This window comes from Mirounga angustirostris, unplaced genomic scaffold (genome assembly GCF_029215605.1).
Source record: "Mirounga angustirostris isolate CCGP_5_RB_7025 unplaced genomic scaffold, mMirAng1.0.hap1 SCAF_9, whole genome shotgun sequence".
Lineage (NCBI taxonomy): Eukaryota > Metazoa > Chordata > Mammalia > Carnivora > Phocidae > Mirounga > Mirounga angustirostris.
The window spans coordinates 96914011-96926495 of NW_026991717.1; the positions used below are offsets into that span (position 1 = coordinate 96914011).

Below are 12485 nucleotides of genomic sequence, written 5' to 3' on the forward strand. Positions count from 1 at the left end.
TTGCAGTTGTGTTCAGTAGGGCTACAGCCATGCTCAAAAAATCAGAAATGTAAAATTACGCCTGGATTTGTCCAGAGAGACAAAATGGATGGAAATGCTTACCACACTTTCTTTTTTTTTAATAGCGGAAGGAAGAAACGATTTGAAATATGACACGTACCAGGAGCCCTTTCCATCAGAGGTGGTCTGCGGTGCTGACTTTCGGCTGCGCGCCCCCTCGCGGTGACCCCGGGAGCAACGGCCCTCGCTCAGAGCGCGGTCGGGAGGCCCCGCATTTCGGGCCGCCCTGTGCGGTCAGGCAGCCTACGCCGGGGCCGCCAGGGTTCAAGTTCGAAAGGCCTGGGTCGGAGGCCCGCGGTGGCACGAGGGAAGGCTCGCGGCTTCCGGGCTGGGCTGGGCGCGGGGACCTGGCAGCCGCGCGGGAGGAGGGACGTCGGCCCCGGTGCCACCTTCCCTGACAGCCCCGTCCCTCGTGCCCCCGCTGCGGGCAGGCGCGGGCGAGGGGAGGCCCCGAGCGCCGGGGCGGAGGCCGGCCGAAGCCCAGCTCGGCGAGCGGAAAGCCCGGAGCCGGGAGGGCAGCCCCGGCCGCGTCTAAACTAAAACCCGGCCTGCCGGCTGAACAATGGCCTCTTGCGAGGCGCAGCAAGCGGGGCGGCCCGGGGTGCTCCTTGCGGGCGCTTCTGGGGCCGCGGGGCGGGCCCAGACCCTCCCTGGCTGGGGCGTCATTGCCAACACCCGCTCGGGGTGGACCAGCCTGCCCTCAGCCAGCACCCCATCCTTTGCTTCCAGGCGTCTCTCTCCCTCTCTCTCACCCTCGCTTGCGGGTGAAAGATGGATTGGCTGTGGTACCTTTGTTCCCGGAATGCCCAGCCTGCAGTGGCCACACAGTTTTCAGACAGGCAGGGCTGAGACCAATCTTCCTCTTTGGGGAGGAAGAGGGTTTAAAGGAAAGGAGCCCTTGGAAACCAATTTGCTCTAACAGTGTTGTCGGGGCAGTCCACAGAGGGTCCCCCCCCAGAGGCGGTCCTGGTCACCTCGTGCCCGCCAAGGAGGAGCTGGCTGGCTTTCTGTGGGGTGGGAACACCTTGACCCGCTCCCGGGCTTCACCTTGGACTAGTCAGAGCGACCGTTGTCAGCTTTAAAATGCTCCAACTCCCACGTGGGTTAGAAAAGAAAAGGATCGCAGCGCCTGGCTGGCTCGCTCAGAAGTACAGCAGGCAACTTTTGGTCTCAGGTTGTGAGTTCGAGCCCCACGTTGGGTGTGCCAAAATAAAAATTCGTAAGAAAAAGAAAACCGTCAGTAGGAAAAGCAAAAACATTCGGGAAGTAAGGAAAGTAAGCACTAACGGGGAGCAGAAAACATGCTAGAACAGAAAATTCTTCTAATGTTTAATTTTAAAGTCTTTTAAATAGTTTCTGTTGGGGTTATAAATGATTTTATTTTATTTTTTACTTATTTTTTAAGATCTTGTTTATTTGACAGAGAGGGAGAAGCAGGCTCTGCTGCCGAGCGAGCAGGGAGCCCGATGCGGGGCTCGATCCCAGGATATTGGGATCACGACCGCAGCCGAAGGCAGACGCCCAATGACTTAGCTACCCAAGAGCCCCGGGTTATAAATGATTTTAAACAGCTAGCGGGCTAACTTTCGGCCTCCAAGCGGTTACCATTGTTTATGCTCCTCATTGGCTCACTGCTGCCTCCCTGTGTCTGATCTGAAAATCACAACACAGTTTTCTGCTTCACAAATAAATGGTGGATCCCCCCTGCCCCACCAGTCCATTAACTCCCATGACAATAAATCACACAGAATTAAAGCAATGCTTAAGCTTGTTAGTGAGAGCTGTATGACCCAGGTGAGATTTTAATAAGTCTTTCGTTTTAGAAGACATCATTATATCACCTTTTTTATTTTTTTCAATTCATCCTGCCTTTGCTGGGTGGATACATTTAAAATTTAATCCTTAGAGGGAGGGGTTATGATTATACTATCAATGTAAGTCTTACTAATGCTACCCCCTTGCAGAGAAACCACATGACTTATTCACTGATGTGCATTACATTATATTTTAGACCGTTCAATAAAAATCCTATATTCAGGATGATCGAAAGTTTGCACAAAAAGTCTCTGATGTGAGATAATTTCTGAAAAATGGCTCAAACAAATACACACCAAAGTACAACCTCCTTGTGCTCACCTGCTACCTTTGTCTTTAGTGAGCCGACAGGATCCCCATCTTGATGTGAACCAGTCTGCCTCTGTGGGTTTGTACTAAACACCAATTCTTCCTGTTTCTTGCCCATCCGTGTAGTCTATTCCAGTTGCTTCTTGCTTCATAGAAACTGGGAGCCACACAGAATATCATGTTGTCCTGGATGGAATTTGGAAAATGCCTTCCATCCTGAATAGATCAACGGATTGCTCCCTCTCGCAGAAACATCACCTGCCTGGAGGAGATGGCCACTTGATCCTAACACTCATCGCAGATTCTTTCTATACTGCAGGGGCAGCCCTAGTGTCACTCACTTCCCAAAGTCACCTGCCACCTGCAACCTTCTGTGGTTCCCGAGTGCTTGTCTGTGGGTCTTACCGATTTTTCGCTGCTCAATCCAAAAATAGCTCTGAGGGAGAAGACGTGGGCTTTACCTCCTCCAAAGTAATCAAACAGATCTAGTCAAATTTCGTGCCCACATAGGATGCTGTAGCTTCCCGAAGGTAAATTCTCTTACACCCAAACCCATGTCTGCTCCCAAAGGGAAGCTGTGAAGGGCATGGAACGGATAGCCTGTATTACCGAACATATCAAGTTTGTATGCCCACCTGGGTGATGTTGAACTTGTTCTTCTCTCTGGCTGGAACTCTGTTCTCAAGTCTTGTTATTAAGATCTCAGATAAAATAGTCTCTCCATGACCTGATTTCATTTTAATAGCACTTAGCTGAATTTGTATTATGTGCTTATTTGTATGATGAGTATTTGTCTGCGCCCTCTAGAATGTCAGCACCATTAGAGCAGGGAAGGTCTTTGCTTTGGTTAACATTGAATCCCCAGCACTCAGAACAGTACTTAGTGCATATGCTCAATAAACGCTTTTAGAATAAATAAAGAATAATGCAGAGTTTCCCTAACCATCATCTTAGCTCTTGAGATCAGGAGCCATACCGTATAATTTCTGCTCTTCTCCACAATGCCTGGCATGGCATAACATGTGCGGTCGGATTTGTAAAAATGCTTGTTGAGTGGGGTTGCACAGGAGAAGGGGTGCGTGTCAAATCCTCAGATGGGTCAAAGGCAGAGTGGAGCGGGACCCCACCTTTATGGAGGGCACGGCGGCCGTACTAAGCTTGCAACGTGGCGCTGGGTGGGGAAAGTAAGAATAAGGCAGTGCACCCACAATAGGCCACTAGGCCTTCTAGCACTTTTGCCTGTCTTGGGTTCTATTTTCCCATCATTGTGCAGTTCAGAATTTTACAGGTGTGAATCAGAGAATGCCAGAGGGGCCTCTAGAAAATGCATGGTGATGGGGACGTTGGGATTTTGTGGTGCTGGACTGGCTGCTGAACAGATTCAAGTTTTCCAGTTATTGATTCATCTTGCAAAAGACTTACCGAGCACCTGCTTTGTGCCAGGCGTTACGCTAGGTGCTGGGGATCCCCATGCTGTTCCCAACTTGACACGGTGAGGATTCCTGATTCGTATATTGTAAGACTACAGGATCGTATGCTAAACCCTATAGCCCCTCTGTTTAAAATGCCCCATAGCCCCTCTGTTTAAAAATGCCTTAGCAGGTCACCTCACAGTGCTATTCAACACTCACCTCTCCGGGGCTGCTGTTTGCTAAGTAATTTGTGGACTGCTGGGTTGGGAGGGCTCCTTTGGGAGTTGCTATCCTTTTTGACACTTAGCAGGCAGAGGAGTGAAGAGCATCCCCTGCCCCGCGCGCCCCCCCCACCCCCAGCATTCCTTTGTCTCTCACACAATGGGAAAGGGAGAGAGTCTCCTGTGATGTCAATTTTTAATTCCTTTTGGTTGGTAACGAAATAGAAGAGATGGGCCCTATGGCTCCTCTGTACATCTGTGTATGTATTAGTATTTATCAGTCATTAAACTTCTACGTTAGTCTGTAAGCCATAATGCTGATGATTGTATTTTTAAATGAATGCATGCAAATACACCGAGGAGCCGGACAAAGACAGTATTGCATACATTCATTAATAAATAATCTCAATACTATGCATTTGCAGGCTGAAAAATTTTTTTAACTTCAAAGAAGAGCTTTCATATCTATGATCTCATCTCATACTACATATTATTATTTCAAAAGTCCTCTCTAGGGACAGGTTGTTCCGTGCATGCGAAGGCCGGGCGGGCGAGGATAATGAAGCCCCGCCTTAGGCTACCTGACATCCCTCCACAGGGCAGTCCAGCGCGCAGGCCCATCGGGTCTCGTGGGGTCTCTCCAGGTGGTTTAAAAACTAAAGGCAAAGATGAAAAAGTACTCTAATTTCAAGCTGCGCTGGGAGCACACGGACGCTCGGGGCATGAACAGGGGAACTAAGGAAATGAGGCTCCTTTCAGGACCGACTTTGGAGATTGTACAAACAATGAGAAATAGATGACTTCAAACTCCTGTCAGGCATCCAGAAAGCCCAGAATTGGAAATCTCTGCTCTCCTGGGGTTGCAAAGCCAGTTCCTGTTTATCCTATCTACAGCTGTGACATTTTTTCCTGTCTTCCACAATTTCTCCAGGAGTGTGCCTTCATTTTCAGGAAGATGAATACAGTTTCACCTCATCGTTTAGCTTTTCCTGTTAGGCTTCCTTGGGAGCGAAAACCCCATGTCATTGTTTCCCTAAGGTTGGGCTGTGGTTATGGAAGTGCCCTCCTCTGAATCTGTTAGAGGGACATTTTAAAAATAACTCAAGTAGAAGTTAAAAAAAAAAAAAAAATCCCTGCTGGTGAGACTCTCGCCCAACGCTGTCTGTGTTGTCCGAATGCCAAGCCGTGGTGTTTGTACTTCACAAAAATTCAGGCCGCGTCGCCTTCCCTTGAGTGGACACTGTAGAGATTGCTTCAGAATCTCCTACCGGGCTGATGGGTTGACCGGGCACTGTGGGTGGTGGTGGATTCTTCCACCCTGATGACTCAACCAAGCAGAAATAACCAACCTGTGATTAACTATTTTAATTCTTGTATTTTCCAGGGTAAGTGGAAGGACTTGTAACCCAGTTTACAACCACCAGTGGGTCCCACCACGCTGCTGTCCCTGCTTTGACACAGCTTAGTTTCTCGCCAGATACCATGTGTCCTTTGAGAATCACTCTCCCCTAGCCTGCTGTCTTGCATGACTGTAGCAGCCTGGCCTGCACCTCTGCATGCAGTGGGCACTCAATAAATACTGAATGAATGCAGCTTAACATCTATCATTTGGTCTCTGGGGGGTGTCTCAGTTTCCTCTGTGTAAAATGAGAGTATTGGCAAATGACTGTTTATATTTCTTCCAGTTTTAACATCCTCCGAGGCCTTTTGGATGGCCATTTTAAATTACCTCCCATTACGAAAGCTGTTTCCAAGCAACAGAACAGCATTTCCAGACTCCTTGCCTGACCTCTTCAGCCCACAAAGATGTTGCTCCCTGAGCCTGCCCCACAATATTATCTGTGATGCATATTTATTTATTACCTAGTGATAGAGCTCCAGGTTGTTATTCAGCTTTTCTTTGGTGTGGGTCCTGTCTTTGCGATTAAAGTGTAAGCTTCCCAAGCCAGATACTATCTAAAATGAGCTCAGTATTTGTTAAATGAATGAATATTATAACAAGGAATAATCTTCATTCTATCTAGAGGGAATTCTACGCTTAAGGGAAGCAGAAGAATCCAGGGTGAATCCCAAATTTGTGGCTTGGGAAACCTGGTGTGTGATGAGCTGTTCTTCAAGACAGGGCAGGTTTGGGGGAAGGAGGAGAAGAGATGAATTTCTTTTTTTTTTTTTTTTAAAGATTTTATTTATTTATTTGACAGAGAGAGAGGCAGCAAGAGAGGGAACACAGGCAGGGGGAGTGGGAGAGGGAGAAGCAGACTCCCCTCTGAGCAGGGAGCCCGATGCGGGGCTGGATCCCAGGACCCTGGGATCCTGCTTTGTACCCAACATGGTAGTTGGCACCTTAAAAGTTGCTCAGTAAATAGATGCTGAGTAAATGAATGAATCGTTTGTGTTCTAGATTCTGCCAAATCAAATCAGAGACTGCTCTCTGATTTCTAGGATGTGCTATTTGAAAAAGGGCTATTAATGTTGGGGAAAGCTTTCTCAGAGAGTTCCTAATTTATAGTCTTTTATTTTATTATTATTATTTTTTAAGATTTTATTTATTCATTTGAGAGAGAGCACAAGCAGTGGGAGAGGCAGAAGGAGAGGGAGAAACAGACTCCCCACTGAGCAGGGAGCCTGATTCGGGGCTCATCCCAGGACCCTGAGATCATGACCTGAGCTGAAGGCAGACGCTTAACCAACTGAGCCACCCAGGTGCCCGAATATAGAGTCTTTAAAAAAAAAGGGGGGGGGCATCGTGATTTCCAACTTCAGAGATTTTGCTGAGCATTTCAAACATTTCGTTTGAATGTTTGATTCTACCCACCTGAATAAACAAGTGGGGATAGAATCTGGGACCAAATGCAGCTGCTGCTTAGTCCTCCCCCACTGCTCCCCAGCTCCGATCACTTCATCTCCACAGGGCATGGCCCAGGGTCTCTTCCGGAGCTTCCCTAAACAAGTTCTATGGGATTCCAGACCCATCTTGTGAACACCTCCTGGGTGGAATCTTGTATCAGCTTGAGTACCTTAACCTTCCTCATCATGCAGGGTGTGGCCCTGAGAAAACCCACCTGCTGCTGGCTCATCAGGCAGGCTCAGTTCCCTTGTGTCCTTCAGATGTGATTCCTCTTCTATCTTGATATGAATCAGAAAATTGACATCCCCAGAATGATTACAAGAGGCAGTGAATGAGATTCACCCTTGTCTGACTAGTTTTGGGAAATGGCCTGGTCCTTGAAGAGAACTGCCCTTCCTTGAAAGGTGTGGGTGCTCTTCTCCAGACTGGCCTACCAGCCCCAAGCAGGTGGGTCCCTAGGCACTTTCTGTGGCTTGGCTGTCCTCCCTCCTCCCCATTGATCCAGAGCACTCGCACCACAAAAAACCACATTATTCCCTCTTGGAGAGGTTGCACTTGCCTCCAAGATAAAGTCTGGATGCTGGCATCAAATTGTATCTGACGGAGACCTCATTCCTTCCTTCCGCCTCTGCCCTCATACTCTGCTGTGTGGCTCCCCTGGGTGAGGATGCATTATGTAAGCCTGTATCCAGGCCAAACCTTTCAAGGTGTGAGCTTCTTGATACAAGGGGGGTTTCTGTTAGATGTTGCTAAATAAACCAAATGCCAAAAAGGTGTTAATTTTGGTGTTAATTGTGTAGTTCATAACCCTGTGGACGGATAAACCATTACTCAACGGCGGGGGGCGGGGGCAGAAAGAGAGAGAGGGGGAGGGAGGGTGGGTGCTGGAGATGGATAAGCTTCAGAAAAAGGGAAAAATAGAAAGGACAAAGAAAAAAAAAGACGGTCAAAGTAGAGGAAAGCTTATATTCCTCATGCAGATCTTCTGAGGCTGTCATACCAGACTTCTGTTTTATTTCTAGCACAGTGAGAAATCTATTTCAGTTCATCACGCGGGGCGCGCACACACAAACACACAGGTATAGAATCAAGTAGAAAGGAAAATCGTGCGCAGCTAGCCACAAGCGTGGGAAACTGGCTCCTCCCGCACAGATGTGGGGGGCTGGTGGCGGGGCGCCGAAGCCCGGGTGCAGCCCGCCGCCCGCAGGGCCCCGCGCGGGGGAGGAGGGCGGGCCGGGCGTCCGCGGGGGCGGCTCGGTCTCCCGGCCGCGGCTCCCCGGTGGCTGTTCGCCACACTGCGCGGGATGGAGATGGACGCGCAGGACTGTGTGGCATCCTGGTGGGACATGGTGGTGCGGAACCTGCGGTGAGTGCTCGTGGCCCGAGGCCCAGCGCCCTGTCGTTCCCCCCGCCACCCCGCCCCGAACCCCGGGGGAGGGCAGGGCGCATCAGGCGCCCCACGGTGGTCCGGGCGGGGCACTTCGGAGGCCCCCAAAGCTCTGCGAGCCCTTTGGACCGCGTTATCCTTAGCCTCGGCGCCTACCCCGGCCAGCGAGCCTCTGCTTCTCGGGTTTGATCTTTCAGGAACTTGCATCCCCTTGGGGCTTCTAAAATAGAGATTTCCAGAAAGATGTCTCAGGTTCCTATACCAAGCTCTTACCTGCCTTCACCATTTTACTAAAATTCAGGATGGATTTTAAAGACCAATAATACTAATCTACCTTGTACTCTTTATTAGATGGCATCCTCTTAGGTCAAAGGCCTATCTGTGTAGGTGGAAAAGGATCCCAAGGCCAGCTACCCCAGGGTAAACTCTCTTGGATGTATTTAAAGAACATCCCTCCATAATGCTAAAAAATGTATAGTGCATTGAAACCATACGGGTGCCAAGTTTTTATATCCTTTAACTCTGAAATGTCTATATCAGAGGGTTTTTAAATTTTCTTCTTCTTCTTTTTTTTCTTTTTAAAGTAGACTCCTCACCCAACCCTGGGCTTGAACTCATGACCCTGAGATCAAGACCTGAGTGGAAATCAAGAGTCAGACACCTAACCAACTGAGCCACCCAGGGACCCCTCTGGCTCCTATTTTAAATCCTTGGCTTAAATGGTAATGTTAAACTACCTGAACTGACCAGCAATATATTGCCAGTCTCATTTGCGTTGAAGCCAGGTATTGGTTAGAGACCCTGGACTCAGAAGACTCAGGTATCTTGTTTTGTTGGGGTGGGAAGGTGTTGGCACTTTTGTTCACCTTTCTTCTTTATATTCCTTTGTTTTGTTTCTCGCTGAGTACAAAATATCCAAGAGTCCCAGCCAGACACAGGAGACTTCACTTTGGAATGTTGGAGTGATGAAGACAAAACCCCGTCTTCTCTCTTCTATTCCTTCTGTAGCTCAGGGCAAAGAGCAGAGAGCAGTTTTCGCCTGGCCCAGCAGTGTAGACCCACACCCCCCTTCTGTGTTGGATCTGAACGAGAGTCAGAATATCCTGATTGACCGCACTTTTCAACCGCACATTCCTGGGCCTTACCTCCTCGGATATGGTTGTTCTGGGGAAGCTGACATGTTCTGCCTTTATCTTTTGTGCTCTCTCTAGAGTTGATAGCTGATATTTAACATTTATTTGGCAGAGAAACAAAGCTGCACTTCATGCTTTTAGAGAACAACCCGCTTTGTTGATAATGGAGTGGGACGTGGGGAGTTGGGGACCCTCTCTTACTTGCCTTACTAATTACTAAAAAATACGTCTCAAGAGATGCTTCCTGAAAGAATAAAATACAAGCACATTTCTTCATCTGAACCAAGAATTACTGCTCTAATTTAAGACACGCTGAGGCGGAAGCACAGACCGAGATCCAGGATCCTGAATCCTTTTGTTTCTTGGAACCAAGTTAGCTTCGAACCGCAAACATCCACAGAGGGCTGCCTGTGCGTCTGGAGCTGTAGCAGGGATCTATGGTGATGTGTTGTGTGACTCAAGGAGAACAATTCATCAAAACATGTTTTCAGTGATTATTTTTTAATGCCTGGGGATCTATTTGTTTATTTTGCAAAAATTTCATCTGCTGTCGTTGCTACTTAAGATAGATGGGCCTGGGAGTGCCAATCTTCACTCGCCACTGGTTTTCTTTGAACTAGAAACATGGAAAATGTGCTCGGGAAAGCAGCTGGGGGAAGCCAGTGGGCTTCTTACCTCTTCATTGCTCCCCATTCACCCCAAGTCTTTACATTTCTGGATAGTGTTAAGGAAACCCCCATGAGCAGGCTGATAAACTGACTCATTCTTTCCACAGTACTGGTCATCGCCTACCTTTCAGGTACTAGTTTAGGCCTGGGCACAAAGCCCTACTCTTGTGGAGCTCACAATTAATTTTCAATTATAATTCAAAAGAGAATATGAAGCCCTTCCCCTCTTCCCCAAAGCTGCCAATAAGCACTGCTTCCTTCTCCCTCAAGAAACAAATGCACTTTGCTTTCAGTGCTCAGTCCTGTGCTAGACAGAGTGCACTAGATGCCATGTGGTTCTTCTCAGTGGGAAACCAGGACGAATAGTGGGAAAACCCCCAGAGAACAATTAAGGGTCAAACCGAGGCCCGATTATAATGAGTGGGAGGGGTGAAAAGACAGGAAAGGTCACTGTGGAAGATCTGTATAGAGAGGCTTTAACAAAGAAGGAACACTTGAGTGGATGTGAAGGAAGGGGAGGATTTGGTGGGGAGGAAAGAAGGGAGGAGAACATAGATGTAATTTAGGTGCTCGGTGATCAATACATGTTGGCCAAATGAATGGGCGCCTAGGATGGATGTGTGGTGTGTCTTAGTATTTGGAATAGCTGTCTTGCCATATGGGTTAGAGCTGGGCTTCCCAAAGCTGGTGCCTCTGAGCATGAACATGAATGATTGGCCCTGGAGCCACTTAGGTTCCAAGGTAAGAATGTTCCAGTTAGTTCTGTGGCCCCTGCGGGATGCTGTGCAGGTAGAGCGGCGGCTGATCAAAGAGCAGGTGAAAGAACACCAAGACATCAAGGTGGCTGTTTGATGTGGCTGGCCATTGGCAGGGACTGGGCTGAAATTGCATCCTCCACTCGAATAAGGTCTATTAACCACTGGTGACTTTTGATCCTCTGCTGATCTAGGGGAAGTCAAATTGACAACCCCTAGTTAAAAGAAGCTGCTGTGCATTATTGATGCTCCGAGGGATCTGGTCACTCTGTTCTCTTCCCGCAGTGCTTCTCACAGAAGTGCCTTGAGCTATTTGAGAGAAGGGTCCTGTATGAATTATTCTTTAAAAACAGAAACATATTTCCCTCTACCACCTCTGCTTCCCAAGCACACTGCTACCTTCAAAAGATAACTTAGCGGGAGGCTAACAGGCGGGGTAGCGTGAGTTCAGAGTCAGGAGAAAGAAAGCCTGAGCCAGCCAACTGGAAGGAAGCATAAGAATTCAGACTGTGTTCAGTTCTGCCCATCTGGGCTTGATCTGGGTCTCAAAGTGGCTTCTCTGGGTTTTGATTTCTTATCTCTAAAATCAGAGCAACAATGTCCTCTCCTTCCTACCACCTTCATGCAGGCTATTTTAAACTATTATGAAAAAAATCATTTTCATTTATTCCTTGCTAATTTTGTGTGTAGGCAGTTGCCTATGTCTGATGTATTGGAGAGCTACCCATTACCCTTAGCCCACATCTCTTTTCCATTCCCTGCAGAATTCATCAGAGACTCATTATCTTCTCCCTTCATGCCTCTTCCAAACATATAAGCACTCTGATTTTTTAGTATTAACACTTGAGGGAGAATTTTTTAGAGGTCTCTCTTTGATGACTTTTAGAGTCGGAAGGCTCCTGAGACTACAGGAGCAGGAAGGAAGAAGAACACGGGAGGAAGAAGGGACCCTAAGAAGGGCCAAGGGTGCAGAAGGGGAGAAGGGGGATCCTGAAACAACTTTCTCTAAGGGCTGAATCTTGCCAGAAGCCAGTCTTGTTCCTGGGGTTCATTTTTGCCTGCATGGATGGCAAGTTGCACTCACCAGGATCGTTGACAGCTCATTGGAGATCTTCATAGAACTCTGGGGTCAGACAGACCTGGGTACACGTGACTTGGTCATTCATTGACTCTGTGGCATGGGGCAGGTTACTTAAACTTTCAGTCTCCTCATTTGCGAAGTACCAGTGATAACAGCTATCTTCGAAAATGCTCTGGTCTAGCAGAGAAATCAGGGCAGGGGGAGACCGTTCATCCAACATGCTTTCCAGTCCCCCAGACTCATGATCCGACTATACTGAGCAGTCTTCACATGGACAGCTCAAAACAGGGGAAGGGATTTTATTTAATGGATGAGGTAGAGAAAAACCGGGAGCAGGAAGTGGTGACACTGACTTCCTGTGTCCCTCGTTTCTCCAAGGTAGGAGACATTCAACTCTCATAAGAGATGTGGCTAGAGACAGAGGTGGCATTAGTGATCCCTCATGGGCAAGTTGTAACTCATCTGCTGATGGCTCCTGGTTCGGGTTGTTGTGTCACAGGGAACAAATAGTAGAATAAACAAGATGTGCCTGGTTGCTGTGTCCCTGACCAGGCCCCAGCCCTGATATAGCAACAACCTCCAGGTACTCCCCTCGCTCCCCACCCTGCTCCTCATAGTCCCTCTTACCAGGGATGTCACGTCAGAAGTGGGGATTTTTCTTTCATTGGCTCATTTCTTCCTAACACCCAGCCAGAAGAGTGGGGATCTGATGGTTTTTCATTCACTGCTTTAGACCAATAATAGTTAAAACATACAGCACTAAATTGTGATGTGATAAAAAAAAAAAACCATGACA

The 12485-nt window shown here is 48.1% G+C and overlaps 1 protein-coding gene across 8 annotated transcripts in view; it reads right to left on the minus strand.

Moving 5' to 3' along the window:
- Positions 1–6003: 6003 nt before the first annotated feature.
- PYGL (glycogen phosphorylase L) overlaps positions 6004–12485 on the minus strand; it is a 69689-nt gene continuing 63207 nt past the window's right edge. The window contains exons 21-23 of one of the 8 annotated variants that reach the window (XM_064571041.1): positions 12317–12413; positions 11693–11866; positions 6005–10917 (exon numbers count right to left, since the gene is read on the minus strand). In XM_064571041.1, the coding sequence (XP_064427111.1) occupies positions 12407–12413 (7 nt within the window). In that variant the 3' untranslated portion in view covers positions 6005–10917; positions 11693–11866; positions 12317–12406. Of the gene's footprint in view, positions 10918–11692; positions 11867–11916; positions 12417–12485 lie in introns of those variants that run through there. The other 7 variants (XM_064571038.1, XM_064571043.1, XM_064571037.1 and 4 more) reach the window with 7 other exon arrangements.